Below are 19,256 nucleotides of genomic sequence, written 5' to 3'. Positions count from 1 at the left end.
AGCCAGAGAGGGAATTGCAGATTAGGAAGGAAAGTGGAGACTAAATAGTTGAGTTTTTAGTCGTTTCTTGAAGACAGCAAGTGACTCTGCCGTTCTGATGTAGTTAGGGAGTTCATTCCACCAACTGGGCAGACTGAAGTGATTTCTTCCCTCTTTGGGATGGAACCACGAGGCGACGTTCATTCACAGAACGCAAGTTTCTGGAGGGCACATAAATCTGCAGAAGTGAGAGCAGATAAGACAGAGCAAAGCCAGAAGTCACTTTGTAAGCAAACATCAGAGCTTTGAATTTGATGCGAGCAGCAACTGGCAGCCAGTGCAAACGGATGAGCAGCGGAGTGACATGTGCTCTTTTAGGTTCATTAAAGACCTTTCGTGTTTCCCAAAACTGTTGCTTGTGCTCTCAGTTCTTGGTTACGGCAATAAGGATGTGTAAAACATATGTCAGAGTAGTCGGCAGTTCATTCCTCTGTGACAACCACTGATAAAACAGGGAATAAGCTGACTGAAAGTGAGTTAGTAAATGTAAATAAAATTTAACAATAATATGACTAATTTTATTACGTTTTTGGTGCAAAATTAGCAAGTACAAGATGCCAAACATTGAAAAATCTCTACTGTTTTATACTTTAGAACAGAGATGTCCAAAGTAGGGCCTGTGGGCCAAAGTTGGTGGTGCCTTTAACACAGACATTGTCATTTCTAATTTTTACGTAACCTTTATTTTGTTCCTTTTATTGCTTTTTATTTAATTTATTTAGAGAAAAATAGAATGAAATGTTCCAATTAAATGTTGTAACTGAATCTTAAATCGAATTGTCGTAAATACGATCACTAGACGGATAGAGGACTATGCAAAAGACATCGCTAAGCAAATCAAGGCAAAAACTAGTGTAGTTTTGTTATAAATGAGTTTGTTTTGTTTATAATGTAATAAGTTCATTATAAAATGTAAAAGAATACCGGATTAGTTAATATAAAGCAATGTTTTCTAGACATTGTTAAACATTATTCATTAAATTAGGAAATTACCCATGGCAAATATTTACCTTCGGCCAACTAGCCCCGATCAGGGTTTTTGGCCCTTCATAGAAAAATGTTTGGGCACCCCATTTTTTAGACGAATGAATATGTACAGTAATATTTAAAAATGCAGAGTATGGGTTGTCTATTTATCTTCTCTTTTCTGTGGTAGGTGCTGGCGTTCCTCAGTTCCAGCCCATTGCCTTGAATTCTGGCTCCCGCGTCCAGCTCCTGGAGAACGGCTCTCTGCTCATAAAACACGTCCTGGAGGAAGATGCTGGATTTTATCTGTGCAAGGTCAGCAATGACGTGGGAGCCGATATCAGCAAGAGCATGTACCTCACCGTTAAAAGTAAGACCCTGTCAAGTGTATATGTGTGTGTGCGTGTAAATGTATGAAGTAATTCACTACCAATGCAATTTTTTTGCATAGCAGTTTAAATGCTACATCATTTAAAAGCAGTTTTATGGAAATAAAGCTTTATTCTACTTTAATATTATTAAGTAGTTATTATGTCAAAAGAATTGTTCATATTTTACGTTCATATTTCCCAAAGTGATGATTACGTTATGTGATCATAAGCAAGCGACGATGACCAGGGTTTAAGCGGGTTACGAGGGGTTACAGGAAGCCAGTTTACAGGAATACAGGATTCCAGGACAACCCAAAATGTATAATTACAGTAAAACATGTCTATGATGAAGTACACACTGTCACACACACAGTCTAATGAAATATTTCAATTTAATAACAACATAATAAATAATTATTAAACATGCTTATATATTTTGTGTCATATGTAGATATCTCACATGAATGTTTAGGAACAAAAAGCTTACTGACAACTTTTTCTGAGTAATTCTTTACGTATAATACTTTTCACTATTTTTACTGTAAACATAATAAGGCATGATCGAAAAAAATAGAATATCTGAAAATGAAAATTATTTACAAAATAAACCAAAAGCAGCAAATACATTAGCAAAGAGTTCAGCTTATTAAAATTAATCGCTATTACAATGAAATAGCTACCAAATCTCATTAGCCATTTCGTTACTGTATAACTTACACATTCTGATTAAAGGGCAACGAATGAATCTCTCATTTATTTAGATTTTTTCATGTGATTACATTAAATAACAGGTGTCACTTTGAAAATGCACACATCTAACATTATAATGAAAGCTTTCGACTGCTTTCCTGACTTTTTATGCTCATTTAAGACGAAATTAGTTGTGTTTGATAAAAAAACACCAAGATCGACATCTTTAGATAATATTATTATTATTTATGTGTATATGTCTGTTCAAACATGCACCCAAAACCCAGTCTTACTCTCCGCTTCATATCGCGTGCACAGAATCCGTTTGGGATACAGCGTCTATTTATCACTATGAAGCGCGTCAGCTGACAGTCATGAACCATTATATGCTTGTTTTGAGGATTGTATAGGAGGGGTGACGGCACCTGTAACGAAAAGGAAGGGTAATCACGCCATTTTATATTTATTTCAAAGTGTTTTCGTGCCAAAACAAAGCGAAAGCACAGAAAAACTCGCATATAGGAGCAAGGGGGGGCCTCTAGTGGTTCGGTTGTATGGGTTGCGTATAGAGAGGTTCGGCTCTTGAATGTTTCTTGCCACCCTTCAGAGAAAGACTAAAGATACAGGATAAATATGGGAAAATACCTTTACTGGATGATAGCGGGATAGAACTGTAAAATACGGCAGAATCCCGGGAAAAACGGGAGGGTTGACAGGTGTGATTTAGAACGATATTAATTTCTATTTTAGTGACTTACTGCTAAAAATGAAAGATAGAAATTAATAAAGTGGTCTTTTGCAGCCATCTAGTGGCTATAATGGTTTTAAGCAGAAATTAACATTGAAGTATGTTTAATTACATTTAGTGACAAAAATGGTATAAAAAATAGTATAAATAAAATAATAGACAATCAATAAACATAAAAAACTCAAAATCACCACCTAGTGGTTGATTTCATTCAAGATTTTTACAGACCTCTAGACCCATGAGTCCAATATGCCCACCAAGTTTCATTCTGATCTACTACTTTGGCTAATGGGTGCTCAAATTTAATTGGCAAATGGCGGCTAGTTTTTTACAGTATGTCCTTTCCCCTTTCAGGAAATACACTGCATGCCAAATTCAAGTTGATCCATTTAGTGGCTAAAATGGTAATTGGAACACTGTATTAAGCATCAACATACATTGAAACACTGTGTTTTTCAGATCTGGCCCAATCTCCACAAAATTTTCCATGTTTGCTAATATTGATATGTCACATGCTCACCAAATTCAGTGATGTTTTGAGTTTTCCTTATGGGTTTACAGTCATGTAGGTTCATGTAGACGCACCCCTTTTGTAAATGAGCCTGTTGTAGCTGTCCAAAGTAGAAAGTTAATTATTTTTTTTTATAATTATTGATCTACTCAGTCCAGAGATTCTTACAACACTGGTTTCGTTGTGATTGAGCTAAAAAAAACAGGGACTAGTTCACAAAAGTAGATCTTTCATGTATAGTCTGATTTGTTTTATTTCGGCTATAATGAAAGCAGCTTTTAACTTTTTAAAAAACATTTTTAGGCTTTTTTTTTTTTTTTGATAGTCTACAGAATAAACCACTGTTATACAATAAGTTACCTAATTACCCAAACCTGCCTAGTTAACCTAATTAACCTAGTTAAGTCTTTAAATTGCACCTTAAGCTGAATACTAGTATTTTGAAAAACATCTAGTAAAATACTACGTACTGTCATCGTGGCAAAGATAAAATAAATCTCTTATAAGAAATAATTAGTTATTAAAACTATTATGTTTAGAAATGTGTTGGAAAAAAAATCTTCTTTCCATCAAACAGAAATTGGGGAAAAAATATACAGGGGGGCTAATAATTCCGGGTATTATTTTAAGCTGTATTATTTTAAATGTTTTGTTTATGTAATTTTTGGTTCTTTGTTTATACTGTGCCACTCTATCTCAGGAGCGCGCTCGTGTGTGTGTGTGTAACTGAGTGTGTGTCTGGGCCTGAGGGTCTTCTGCCCTGTTGACTACTGTGTGTACGGTAGTGTGCTCCTTGGTCAACTGTTTATTTGTTGAGCAGGCAAAGACTTACGTCCCCTCCATTAAACCCACTACACAGCATTTATGCCCACTCTGGCATGAGGAGAAGTGAGCAGTGGCACTCGTTTTTTGCATTACGCCACTTTCCTTTGGACTCTTTTTACGTCACTTTCCTTTGGACTCTTATCGTAAAACAAATAAGATCAGAAAGTGCAATGTACTAATAGCCTACTAGTAGCGTACTGTAATGCCTGCAATTATATAAGATAAATTAAAAAGGCAACATATATGAACACATACACACCCTTACAGTCTCCTATATGTTATCAATTACATTAAAACTACACACAGCATATATTTAGTCCTTTTTTGGGTTCAAAAACAACACAATATACCACATGATGTATATATATATTTGTGTGTGTGTGTATATATATATATATATATATATATATATATATATATATATATATATATATATATATATATATATATATATATATATATCCTTTGTTTCTTCGTGCTTCTCTCACTTTGTCCTTTTCTGAAAGGATCAGATGTCGGAAGCACTTCAATAATCACGCTCAAGAAGTTAGTTATTTCAAATGACATGGTATAGAAAGTTATAGAAAGAGTATATGGAATTAAGTTTCTTGGTTTTGTATGTCCGTGGTTCTCAAACATTTAAGCCAGCGACCCCCAATGTAAGATCGTTAAGAACTCGTGCAACCCACCACTACCAAAGCATATACAAACAATAAAAATAACTTATTTTAAGCTGTCACAATATTTTAACTATATTTACTATACATTACAGGGCTCGGAATTAACATTTTTGCTTGGTAGAACTGGTGCTCCTAACTTTAAAAAATGTATGCGCACCAGCCAAAATTGAGTCGCACCCACCACATTTGATGAGCACTGTGACTACAAGTTTTATAAACAGATTTGTTGCATTTTAAATCAACACTAATCAAAACTAAAAAGCCAAAAAAAAAATAAAAAATTGCATGCGTGAGGAAAATATGTCCAAACAAAAACCCGTAATCACAAGAAAATACATTTTTATAACGTAATTGATTGACCAAAAGATACACTGACCGCTTACCGGCCCCTGCACGCACTGCTTGGCATGAATGAATCTGTTAACGATATGTTACTGTGCTGTGTTCTCACGGGTACTGTCTGATATTGCACAGATGCTTTTGACATATAACTTATTATTTACATACGTAATTTTAATAGCAATACTGTTTTTTTCATGAGCTGCAATGTTAGTTTAATCTTAATCAGTGCAGGCCCTTTTGCGATGGTGTACTTTACGGGGTGTTAAATTTTACATAAAGCTGCCACTTGCAAGGCTGACAGCATCTGGCGGTTAAATGAAGGATTAAAAAGAACCTCTTGTGCTTAAAATGTGTAGATGTGGCAAACAGTTACCTGAAAGCTCCGTCCCATAGACTTTACAGTGAATGATTTAATTATTGTCATCCCGGACTTGAAGCCAATGGATGTCTTTTATCCACTCTTCCAAAAGTGTAGATGGTGGATTAACATTCACCACATAATCAGTAATCAGATGTGCCATTATTTGAAGCTTTAGTTGGTTTGTAAATCAAAATCTATCAGTGTTGTTTTCATTCTCTCATCTTCAGCGCGTTACATGTTCGTGGTTGTAGCTCAGCTCTCCCTGTCATCTGAATGCAGAAGGCGTTGACTGAGTGATTGTCAGCTTGATTTCAACCAATCCATTCGCGTTCAGTTCTAGAGCAGTGGGCCAATCAGAAGAGCGTGAAGGCGGGCAAGCGTTGCGGTCTTTGTTTACTTCAGCAAGTTGACATGACAACTGTTTTAAAAAGGTTCCTGAGCGCCGCGTTTCAAGTGCAAAGATGCATAATGCCTAAATGTCTCCCAAATCCTTTATGAATTTAGTCAAAGTAGACGGTTCCGATGATTCAGGCAAATTGTCCAGTTTCCTCAACATTTTTAGATTTGCGAATTATAAATTTATCAATCTCTGCAGATGCGGTTTTCACATCCAGATGCGTGGTGTATTGATAACTATCGAGTTATCCGCTGCACAGTTATGATGTTCCATTCACCTTTTTAAATACTAACTTCACTAATGTCTTTCAAAAATCTGACAATATTAGCTTTCACTTGTAATACTGAAAATGAGATGATCACTGAGAATTACACAATTTTTAAATCACTCTCGCAACCTCTTAAAATTCTTCTGCGATCCCCGCAGGGGTCACAACCCCCAGTTTGAGAACCACTGTTGTATTGGACCATAACATTTGTTGGAAACCGCAAAAAAATAATATGATATCAACATTAGTAAAAACTGTAGCTATAGTGTAATTTTATACTTGATCTTTCACATTTTATTCATTTTCTCTACATCAGGGATGAGCTTATGATCTAAATCTAAAGTCACATCCGACTTTACAGTACATGATCTTTACTTAATATACTAATAATTTGGGGCATTAAAGAAAAATTAATAATTATGACCCTTACAGAGTTTTTTGGTGATCCAGAATCACACTATTTACTAAATCCTAGTGCCTTATGTCGAGACTTCAGGCAGATGTGGTGATCTGAATCAGGGCTCGAAATTAACCTTTTTGCTTGGTAGCACCGGTGCTCCTAATCTTAAAAATTTAGCCGCATCAGCCAAAATGTAGTGTAACCCACCAATTATAAGCACCGTTACTACAAGTTTTATACAAACATATTTATTGCATTTGAAATCAACAGTAATCAAACTACACTCAAAAAAAAAATTTGTTGAATGAACATGATTTAATCGTGGCACCCTTTATGCATCTAATCCAATCAAGTATACCTGAACTCCTTTGAACATGTTGTATGAACTCAAAGCACATGTGTGAAAGAAAACATGTTTTATATATAATAAAAGAAATATAATAAAAGAAATATATATATATATATATATATATATATATATATATATATATATATATATATATATATATATATATATATATATTTATATATATATATATATATATATTTATATATATATATATATATATATATATTTTATTATAGCCTTTAGCAGGCACCAATGACATTTAAACAAATTTCTTCTTTAATATTCTGATACAAAATGTTATATAATATCCAAAATTGTAATATGTAATATAAAATGTATAAGAAACATTTAGCCAACAAAATAACCTTGGCTCTTAAGAAAACTGATCCCCAAGCAATACCTGTAGGACGGTAACATCATTTTTTTTTACCAGTTGAGTTTAAACAGCTTTCTTCACTTTGGTACTTCTATTCAAAATGTAAAAGTTTAAAATGTATAGGAAACATATAGCCAACAACATAACATGCATAACATTCAAGCTCTTGGGAAAACCAATTCCCAAACTGTGCCGAAAACACGCGGTGATACTTCTTCTTGTTGTTTTCGTATGGTGACATCCAAACGCACTACCGCCACCTACTGATATGCGCGAAGTTACTCTCCAGAGTGAGACTTGTCGATTTGAAGCGTCTCAGTCTCATTGAATCAACATGTACTGATCAAATTCATTTGATTATTTCTTGATTCAGTTTCAAATAACATGAACTTGATTTGTTCTTTTCAATCTGACAAATTTTTATTTTGTAAATCCAATACATGCCTAATAGATTTTTTTGAGTGTAACAAGCAAAAAAAATAAAAAATAAAATAAAAAAAATATATATATATGTATATATATATATATATATATATATATATATATATATATATATATATATATATATATATATATATATATATATATATATATATATACACACATGCGTGAGGAAAATGTCTCAACGAAATCCCGTTATCTCAAGAAAATAGATTTTTATAACATAACTGAGTGACCAAAAGGTACACGGACCACTCACCGGCCCTGCAGGCACTGCTTGACATGAATGAATCTGTTAACGATATAACTGTGCTGTTCCCATGGGTGCTGTCTGATATTGCACTGATGCTTTTGACATATACTGTACCGAATTATATGCATACGTCATGTTAATAACCATACCAGTCTTTTTATGAGTAGCGATGCTAGTTTACTCAGTGCAAGCACGTTTGCGATGGTGTACGTTATGTTAAATTTGACATATATCTGCCACTTGCAGGCGGACAGCATCTGGCGATTATATGAAGGATTAAACAGAAGCTCTCATGCTAGATGTGGCAAACAGTTACCTGAAAATTTCATCCCACAGATTTTTCATAGCGGACTTGAAGCCAATGGAAGTCTTTTATCCACTCTTCGAAGAGTGTAGATCAGGGGTCTCAAACTCAATTTACCTGGGGGCCGCAGGAGGCAAAGTCTGGGTGAGGCTGGGCCGCATAAGGGATTTAAAAAAAAAAGTCCTCAAATGTCATTATTAACAGTTTTAATTATTTCTTCTGAACATGAAGTGTCCTGAACATTAATAGAACATTGAGTGAAGATTATGAACAGTTCTTCTGAACATGGCATCTTTTGCCTACTCCTTGCTGCCAGAGACTTGACAGCGCATCTTCTCACAAATCTGAACCACATTTGGCTTTAGAGCGGAAGCAGTTGAGACCCTCAGTATGGCTTGGGGGAACTCATATATGTATAAATAAAACACCCTCGCCCCACTCCAGTCACATCAGTCTGTGCCAGTCTGTATCTACCTATAATATATATATAAGATGCAGGCTGTAGCTAGGTAGGTGGCAGGCTGCAGATAGGTAGCTAAGTGGCAGGCAGGGGCGGGAACAGCTTACCTTGGTTCTGGCCGGCGCGAGTTCCCTCCTAACACTTCACGCCCGTCACAGCGTCTAACAAAGGGGCGGGGTGCGTGGTGACGTCACCGGCATCCCCGCTCCTTTGTTTACACGGCGGGCGGGGAATGACAGTGACCGCTGTGTACGGATAGAATCAGTGGAGCGGGGAGCGCTCTCTCTCCCCGCTCTGCTGATTCTGTAAGTGTACAGTGGTCGGTGCGGGCCACAAAATATTGCACTGAGGGCCGCAAATGGCCCGCGGGCTGCGAGTTTGAGACCCCTGGTGTAGATGGTGGATTAACATTCAGCACTTGATCACTAGTAAGCTGTGTCATTATTTGTAACTTTAGATGCCATAGTTTCTAAAATAAAATCTATCAGTGTTATCTTCATTCTCATTTTCAGTGCTTCACATTTTCACGGTAGTAGCTCTCTCTGTCATTCCAAGCCAGAAGGCATTGACTGAGTGATTGACAGGTGATATTTCAGTGCTAGAGCAGTGGTAGGCCAATAAGAAGAGCGTGAAGGCGGGGCAAGCATTACAGACTTGGATTTGTTTACTGCAGCAAGTTGACATGACAACTGTTTACTGAGAGCTGGGTTTCATGTGAAGATAAAATTTCGGGCGCATATGCGACCAAAACGGTTGCAATTTCGAGCCCTATGAATACCGAAAAGGTAAACATTACAAACCATCGCATCACCAATGATAAATAGTGACTGTGCAGGTTTCATGTACTATACAGATTTAGGCTTATATGCATGCTATTGATGGTTGAGAAAATCAAAGTAGTTATCAAATTGACGGAGAATGGCAGAGAATGTTCGTCTTGTGTTTTCCTTTAAATTGTCATCTTTCTTCATGTGTGTGTGAGTGTCTTGTGGCGCTCCCTTGCCTTCAGTATCAAAGAGAGCACATGCTCAGACTGTGACCAATTGTGCAGCAAAAAGGGGAATTGCTTCAGCATGGCAGCCTGCACCAACCACACACACACACAAACACACACACACTTGCGCTGCCTCTCCTAAACCATAGAATATACCTCATTCTATTGGCCTGCACAAAAAAGGCAGTGTGTGTGTGAGAGATAGAGAGAGAGAGAGAGAGAGAGAAAGAAGGGGGTAGATGGCCCATTCAGGCGTGGCAACATGACGAGGTGGCCTAGTTTCCCAGGGTGCCCCTGTGCTGGTGATAAAATGAGGGCTGAAATGGATTATATACACCCAGAGTCGTCGCTGCAGCCTCTGTTTTCATACCGCATGCTACACCATACACACTAATCGTATTCAACATGGCCATCAAAGTGGAAAACACGAATGGAGTTATCATAGTTAATTCACGCCCGGCCGTAAACGCTTGCTAGTCCGAAGTGCCAAGGATATTTTAAGGCTCACTTGTTTTGTCCGCGCTAAGAGAATCTGAATGATCTGTGTTTACAGTTTTGTCATTTCTTTGCAGTATTTTTTGCAGACTGTATGGGCGTAGAAACATTTGCCTTTTTGTTCTGTGTTGATCGCTCAGCTGTTGTAATGAGTCTGCGCATCGCCATCAGACGATCATATTTCATGCTCTTTAACCTGCGTTCCTCTCTAAACGCCACTTATATGCTTCATTGGGCTGACAATAAGGACCATTAAAGGCTACATATGCACCACCTTCATCAGTGTGTGTGTGTGTGTGTGTGTGTGTGTGTGTGTGTGTGTGTGTGTGTGTGTGTGTGTGTGTGTGTGTGTGTGTGTGTGTGTGTGTGTGTGTGTGTGTGTGTGTGTGTGTGTGTAGAAAAAGAGAAATGCTACTTGTTTTAATTACTTTTTTGTTAAAATCTGAAGCTTGTCTTGTAATGTAATGTAATGTAGTGTATTAATATAGCTTATTTATTGTGTATGGCCATACACCCAAAGCGCTTTACAATCATGAGGGCGGTCTCTCCACACCACCACCAGCGTGCAGCATCCACTTGGATGATGCGATGGCAGCCACAGAACAACGGCGCCAGTGCGCTCACCACACACCAGCTATTGGTGGAGAGACAGTGATCGAGCCAATTCGGTGGAAGGGGGTGATTGGGAGGCCATGATCGTAAGGGCCGATAGAGGGACTTTGGCCAGGACACTGGGGTTTCACCCCTGCTCTTTCACGAGAAGTGCCATGGAATTTTTATTGACCACAGAGAGTCAGGACTTCCGTTTAACGTCTCATCCGAAAGACGGCGCCCACTGACAGTGTAGTGTCCCCTTCACTTTTACTGGGGCATTAGGACTCACACAGACCACAGGTTGAGCGCCCCCTGCTGGCCTCACTAACACCACTTCCAACAGCAACCTAGTGTTCCCTAGTGGTCTCCCATCCAGGTACTGACCAGGCTCAGCCCTGCTTGGCTTCAGTGAGTAACCGGTCTTGGGCTGCAGGGTAACATGTCTGTGGTCTTAGACCAAAGATACCCAAACTAGGGCCCATGGGCCAAGTTGAATTCCGGAAGTTTTTCGTGAGACAGAACAATATGGGAGATGGGCGGGAAATACGGGAGACGCCGGGGAAAACGGTAGTGTTGGCAGGTATGCTTCAGACAAGTTGCGCGCACCCTGTCAAACACCACCAAACCACCACCCCCCGACAGCTGAGCGGGACGAGAGTTTACTCACACGTGACTTGTTTTAGCTATTTTGGTTCGTTGAGAAACTGTGTGAAAACGAACTGCACCAAGAACAAAGAGCAACAATTTTAATCCCTGTTTCAGACAACTGAATCGATTCACAGGTGTGAAAGCACCCTTAGATTCTGTGAACAGGATAATAAACTTTTAGGGCCCTATCATACACCCGGCGCAATGTGGCGCAAGGCGTGACGCAATAGCTGTTTGCTAGTTTCAGCTCAGTGCATGAGTCGTTTTGATGTTTTCCACCACGCTATGTAAATAGCAAATGCATTTGCGCTCATATGTGCGCCCATAGGCGTTGTGAGGCGCATTGCTGGCGCGTTGTTATTTTGAGAAACTATACTAGATTTACAATAGACCAGAACAAAGCCAGTCTATTGTCCAACGTAAAGCGCGTAAGTTATGCGCCTTGCTTACACACTGCTTAATATACACAAGATGTAGAGCAATACGCAATTATCTTTACATATAAAACATATTAAAATATTAAGGATATATATATATAGAATATAATAATGATATAAATATAAAGGATTAAAATATTACAAAACATATTATTTTTTAGCCTACATAAATATAAAAACCACTGCCTTCATGCCTTCATCTCGGAAGACTTTTTCAGTTCATTCATAACAATTTGCTTTTGTATAATGTTATTATTATTAGCAGTATTATTTATTATATGCATATTTATATTTGTTTTATTAAAAAAAAGCTTAGATTTGTCCACCTGTCAGGTCTCTGAGGCACATCATGTGTATTAGGATATAACTCAGGTTTTTGAACACACTTCGTTATTATTGTTCATTTATTTGTTTGCTAGAAATTAAACTGAGTTTAGATAGATAGTTTTGAAACAAATCTTTGCGCTTAATAAACAAAATTTATTATTTTTAGGCTAAATGATTTCTGTGCATACAATCCTATCCATGAGAGCGAAAGTGAAAGTAGATTATGAGATGCATTATCTTCTGGCGCTGCAGATGCTCTGTTTTACTGTTTTCTTGCTAGTGAAATGCTCAGTTTTTCCACTTACTGTATAAAGTCCTCATGTAAATGGCAAATGTGCTTATGGCGCGACGCAACTGGCTCTTAAAGGGAATTTGAGATGAGACTCTGATTGGTTTATTTTCAAAACACACCCATAACTCTTTAAGAAAATAAGCTCAACCCTTTTAGATCATGCGCCACGGTGCAAAGCGGATTTTTCTGTCCTTATATTAGCAAAAGTGGATTCTGACACGCCCTGAAAGTGTTTGCGCCCTGCGCTTTGCACTTTGTGCATGGACCATCAAAATAGAGCCCTAAGTCTGAGTCTGAACTCCATAAAAGTGTAAAGTAAAAGAGTAAATTATTTGATAACTGGGTAACTTTTTGTAACCAATCAATTTCTTCAATCATAATTTTTAAGAAACGTACAAGTATGCACTGTAAAAAAAGACAGCATGAGACAGCATAAAGGAATTAAGTTAACTTATTAGTTTTTATAAATTTTAAGTAGATTGAACATGTAACAATTAAGTTATCCAACAAATAACTCCAAAATTGTGTTGCTTCAGCTAATTTTAAAGAAGTAGTTTGAACAAACGACAAACATTATTTTTTAGTGTCTGTGAGATTTTCAAAACAGAATTCCATAACAAGTTCTAAAAAGTCACGGATGCTGCCTGTGAAAAGACAACATTCACTCGCTCTCGAAAATCTCCCTGCGGCTCCCTGTGGCTTTCCCCAGTTTGTTTAATAATAGTTAGGTGCTGTTCTATGGCTGCTGAAATGAATAAAGGGAGATCCTGTTTGATGTGCGGTTATGGCTGCCATCAGCGCTCCCCCCTCTCTCTTTATTACAGGAGCCTGTAATATTGCTGGATATTAAAAATATACATCAACTAAGCTGTTATGGGAATACCATTTAGAGCCCCTCTTGCCTGAAGCCCCTCTGCTGCTGACTGCAAGACTTTAAATGAGATTATACACACTGTTTTGGATGTGTATAAGTAGAAATTCGTAGAACTGAGAACTTGCCATTTTTTGACGACTTGCCTTTTTTTTGTACACATTGCACTCAAATACACTTCAATGTTTTCAAGATCATATACACAAATACAATGGAGAAAGAAAGAAAAAAAAACAGCTACACTTTAATATTTGGATCAGTTTTCACCATTAACTAGTGGTTTATTACCTGCCTACACCGAAACACTCACCGGCCACTTTATTAGGTACACCTTACTAGTACCATGTTGGACCCTCTTTTGCATTCAGAACTGCCTTAATTCTTCATGGCATAGATTTAACAAGTTACTGTAAATAATCCTCAGAGATTTTGGTCCACATTGACGATGGCATCAGGCAGTTGCTGCAGATTTCCACCACACCCCATAGGTGCTCTATTGGATTGGGATATGGTGACTGTGGAGGCTATTTGAGTACAGTGAACTCATTGTCATGTTCAAGACACCAGTCTGAGACGGATCCAAGTAAAAGTGTGCTTTATAACTGTAATAAAAACAGGTAACATAAAGGTATGCTATTGCTAGTCTTTATTTTCAGTAATGAGGTAATCTAATGTGCTGGTGCTTTCAGTATGGCTATAAATGTCACAGGATGGTAATCAAACTCATATTAGAAATGCATAAAAACTGAATAGCGGTACACTTTTTTTCCATGTGGTCACATGATATGAAATCTACTGGTTTATTATAAAAAATTTGTGCTGTCAATCGATTAAAAAAAATTAACTAATTAATCATACTTTTTTTCGAAAATGAATCACAATTAATTGAAAATATCTGCAATGCCAAAATACAGGCATTGCAGATATGAAAATTGGAAAATTATAATAACAATAAAGAATTGAATACAAACAATTGCACTCATTGAATAGTTGTATTGCTGTGAGTTGAAAACAATCATAAATTAGAAACAATAAAACTGGCCAATTTCGTAAGTTTGATTGTGTTCCTATGTTCCTTTTTTTAACTTTTTTATTTTTTGATGATGATCGATGGCATGGTTAAACGTGATCCACCAATTGGAAAAGGCACCACTATCATGTAAAAACTTGAAAAACATGAAAAATTTTTCATTTGCTCATGAATTTAATAATTAACTATTAGTTAATTATTAGTTAACTATTAGTAAATTCACCGTTGCCACCTTCTATTTTTTCAAATTTTGAAAACAATTTTTAAATATTTCTAACAATAAAAAAGGCTTTTAAAATAAATAAACAAATAAAAACTTCTCAGTCGTCAGTAAAAATTCACATCTTCAGGCTGCAATTTTCGAATGCACATTAGATCTTCAGAGAAAAGCCCTCGCTGCCAAAGAGCAATAACATTTAGAGCAGGCGGAGGGATATTTTCGCTTTTTAATGTGTCTTACTTAAAATTCATAGTTGTCATGCAAAATAAATCAGCGTTCTCTCATATGGAGCTGCTGCACGGAGCTTGTGAGTGAATAAGAGATGAGAGTTAAACGTTCGCAGGCCTGACTCTGACACTCTTCATCATGTCAACTTCCGCCACTTCACACCGCGCTAAACCTCAGCAGCATATGAGCCTAGGCACGGGGAGGGTCGACCCACAAAACTGCATTTGTGTTCCCCTTTATTCTGTCTCTTCCTGTCTGTTTGTCCTTGAGCAGCTGATGGGAAAATTCATCTCAAAAATGACATGTACTCATCATTTAGTCTTCCTCAAGTGCTTCCAGAGCTTTATGAGTGTTCTGTTGAACACGGTTGGAAACCAGGAAATCTGGATGTAACAAAAATAAATTTGGACAAAAATGCCAATGAAACAGGGAGTGATAAACTCACTACTTAATTTAATTCATCAAAGCATGTGTTGGCAAACATATTTATTGTGCATTATTTTCAACTTAAGTGTGATGAAATAGATTTGCGACCCTTAAAAGTCTTTTTTGTGCAAAATATCTGCCTGCCAGGGTCATATAGAGCAGGGGTGTCCAAACTGCAAGGCCATCTGTGGCCTACAAACAGTTTTGTGGCGGCCCGCGAGGCTTTTTATAAATATTAATAGAATCTGGCCCGCTATACAAAAATGAGCGTAATTCCATAAATAACCACGGGGTATCGTATGACATGTCTTCAATTAGGCAGCAGTTCCTGTTATGAAGTAAAACAAACTGAACAAACTGAAAGAAATATAATTGATAATCACGTTTTGCCGAGCCATGATGGCACAACCAAGAAAAAGGAAAACCAACAGTGAGTGCAGGAAATTTCAGTCACGTTGGGTCAAAGAATATTTCTTCACAGAGGTCAGCGGGAAATGTGTCTGTTTAATTTGTCAGGAATCAGTTGCAGTAATGAAGGAATATAATATTAAAAGACATTATGAAACAAAACATCATATGCCTTATAAATGAAAAATAAAGGCTCAGAATCAAATGAACGATAATCTGTGCAATCTTTCTAAAAAGTAAAATTACTGTAAAGTTCAAACATTGCCAAATAACAGGAGTGTCAAAATATAACTGGATAAAACAACAATATAATAATTAAACAATAAAATAAAATGTAATGTTTAAACTCTATAGTGATTTTATTTTAGATAAGGTTGCAAAGATGCATTGTTCATTTGAAGTACAGTTTCATTTGTGCATCTTTAAATGAAGAGAAATGAATAATGTCTTTTTTTCCTGTTTAGAATTTAACTGAGCCTTTATTTGTCATTTATAAGGGATTTATAAAGCATGAACAGTCCTCACTTTAGATTAGGTCACAAAACTGCATGACGTTGAGTTAATAAAGCATTTATTAACATATATAGTAACCATTAGTATATGCCTGAATAATAAGACATATAAATGTTGATTTCAATAGTTTATTAATCATTTACTAACTCATTCTGAATAATCCTAAAAACCCTCAACTACTCTTAAATACAAACAGTTTGTAAATAATTTGATACTTAATTTATTAATGAAAAATAAATCATTAACTAAGTATGAAAATACAATCATTAAACACATTATATAAGTGCTTATAAGTCAAGAATACAGCATTTGTAGCTGCAGTTATAAAATGCTTACTAACGTTTATTAATGTAGAGTTAATGCTTAACAGATAATGAGTTCACTATTTGCTAATGCTTAATAAATGATTTATAGTGTGTAGTTATTATAAAGTGTTACCGAAGTAAATGTATCTGAAGTGCAAAACAAAAACATACTCTAATTAGCAAATTTCAGATTCACAAAAATGTAGACAGCGTTCTCTAATGACATCGTCATCTGAAACGTGCAGCAAAACGTACCTCAAGCAATGTATTTAACCTGGGTTGGAAAAAAAGTGCTAGTGTGAATCTAAGTGAATAATCGAAGTGTGCTCATCATTTAATCATAGCCAAGTAGAGAGTGAGAGAGAGAAAGCGAAAGAGATCCCTCACACTGCTCCAGGGTAACAAGGTTTAAGACAGTGCAGGGTGAGACGGGCCTGAGCAGGTTTTGCGGCTCTTTTCATGTCTGTGCTTGCAGTGTGAGCAGCCCAGTTTGCTTTCTGCTCTGTTTCTTCATTTGAGGTGATCGGATCACTCTATATGGAACTAAGAGAGACATGCAGCTGTGGCAATGATCAACTGTCTGCACCAAGGCGTGCATTTTTATTGTGTGAAATGCAATAAAAATGCTTATACAATGTTCAGGAGAATGTCAAAAAAAAAGCAATTCGTGACAGTAATCTCAGTGGGCTTCGTTTATGAAACACAAGCAGAATATTTTTTCTGTGTGTAAAATTGTCCATGAAGCTGTTCTGATGTTAATTTTTGAACTCATACTTTTCATGTTAGCTGTACTAAAGTAATGTACTGTATACCTTCTCCCAGCTGTGTACTTTGACTATCAGGCCCGTAGCCAGCCTGGTGAAAGGGGTGGTTCTTTTATTCTCAAAAATTTTACCTTTTTGCGGTTATATACCTCATTTAGGCTACTACTTTATTATGATATTAAAATACTGCATTACAGTGACATTTCAAGCACTATTTAAGCTGAAATAGATTGTCGGATGGTCATCATAACAAAAAAATTCATGGATAACAACAGCTAAATGGTCGCTTTTGGTGCTTTACACCTTTTCTTTAGCCCTTTTCACACATACAGACCTTTCCGGAAAATTATACCGGCAATTTTTTCGGAAAGGTGTGTGTGTGAACAGGCCCTTTTTGAAAATACCGGTAAATTAGCTAATTTAATTTAACTTTGCTAATTTAAGGACGGGAAAATCCGCTTTGGTCCGTGGCACATGGTCTAAAAGGGTTGAGTTTATTTTCTAAATGAGTTATAGGTGTGTTTTGAGAATAAACCAACCAGAGTCTCATCTCCCATTACCTTTAAGAGCCAGCTGCGTCACGCCATAAGCGCACATGACGTAAAGTAAGTTCACTTTCGCTTTTGCTCTCGTGGATAGGGAAACCTTTACGCACAGACATCAATTAGCCTATAAATAATTAATTTCGTTTGTTAAGCGCAATGATTTGTTTCAAAACTATTTCTAAATTCAGTTCTAATTTCCAGCAAACAAATAAATGAACAATAATAACAAAGTGTGGTCAAAATACTGAGTTATTTCCAAATACACCTGCCATGCCTCATATGGTCTAAAACCTGACAGGTGGACAAATCTAAGCTTGTTTTTAATAAAACAAACATAAATATGCATATAATCAACAAAACTGCTAATAATAATAACATTATACAAAAGCAAATTGAATTAACTGAAAAAGCCTCCCGAGATGAAGAAAGTATGACGGCAGTGGTATTTAAATTCATGTAGGCTAAAAATTAATATGTTTTGTAATATTTTAATCATTTATATTTATATCCTATATATATATATCCTTATTATATATATATGTATATATATATATATATATATATATATATATATATATATATATATATATATATACATATATCCATCCTTAATATATTATATATTTTTCATATGTAAAGATATTTGCGTATTGCTCTACATCTTGTGTGTAGTGTGTAAGCCAGGCGCACTTTGCGCCAGACAATAGACCGACTTTGTTCTGGTCTAAAGTACAGACTACTTACAGTTTCTCAAAATAGCAACGCGCCAAAACACGCCTGCTTTTTTAGACCAGAACGCCTATGGCGCACATTTGAGCGCAAATGCATTTGCTATTTAAACAGTGTGGCGCAACACCTCAAAATGTGAGGTGATGTTACCTCTAACATCTAGCAGCTAGATGTTAGTCAAATAACGTTTATATGTTCCTTCTTAACAAATAAGGAGTAAGGACTGGTGGAAGAGTGCTATTGAAATTGAATAATTAATGGAAAGAAAAAACGTCCTCATTTCGCGATGTGTGTGTCTGGGATCCTTTACTGACAGCCGCCTGTGTGGATCTTGTTGGAAAATATGCCGTAAAGTCCTACATGGCGGTAATAGTTTGATGGCGGTGTTTATTTTAATAATACCACTAATATATGCATACTCCAAGTCTTAATTCCATTCTTGTTTAGTTCAGGTATGACTTTAGTTGGATTAAAGTAATCAAAAAGCGTTGTTTACATGGTGCCTCTTAATCAAAGTATTGTCTTAATTGTATTAAAATCTGATAAAGTAACGGTGTCCTTGTAAACGTACTCAATGTTCAACTCAACCACACTGTCAGGGCTCTGTGAACTTGGCTCTGCGAAGCAGCATTTTCTGTATGTACGTGCA

At 36.6% G+C, this 19,256-nt stretch overlaps 2 protein-coding genes across 5 annotated transcripts in view; both read left to right on the top strand.

The window, feature by feature from the left end:
• atm (ATM serine/threonine kinase) overlaps positions 1 to 19,256 on the top strand; it is a 537,450-nt gene that overhangs the window by 453,010 nt on the left and 65,184 nt on the right. The window lies entirely within an intron of this gene.
• Positions 1 to 19,256, top strand: part of dscamb (Down syndrome cell adhesion molecule b) — a 268,823-nt gene that overhangs the window by 197,906 nt on the left and 51,661 nt on the right. For 3 of the 4 annotated variants that reach the window (XM_073924332.1, XM_073924331.1, XM_009291474.5), the window contains exon 11: positions 1,196 to 1,375. In XM_073924332.1, coding sequence (XP_073780433.1) covers positions 1,196 to 1,375 — 180 coding nt within the window. Of the gene's footprint in view, positions 1 to 1,195; positions 1,376 to 15,500; positions 15,603 to 19,256 lie in introns of those variants that run through there. The other variant, XR_012391241.1, reaches the window with a different exon arrangement.

This window comes from Danio rerio, chromosome 15, assembly GCF_049306965.1.
Source record: "Danio rerio strain Tuebingen ecotype United States chromosome 15, GRCz12tu, whole genome shotgun sequence".
In the NCBI taxonomy this organism is placed as follows: domain Eukaryota; kingdom Metazoa; phylum Chordata; class Actinopteri; order Cypriniformes; family Danionidae; genus Danio; species Danio rerio.
Note: the sequence above shows the minus strand (reverse complement) of the source record. Positions and strands in the feature narration are given on the sequence as shown.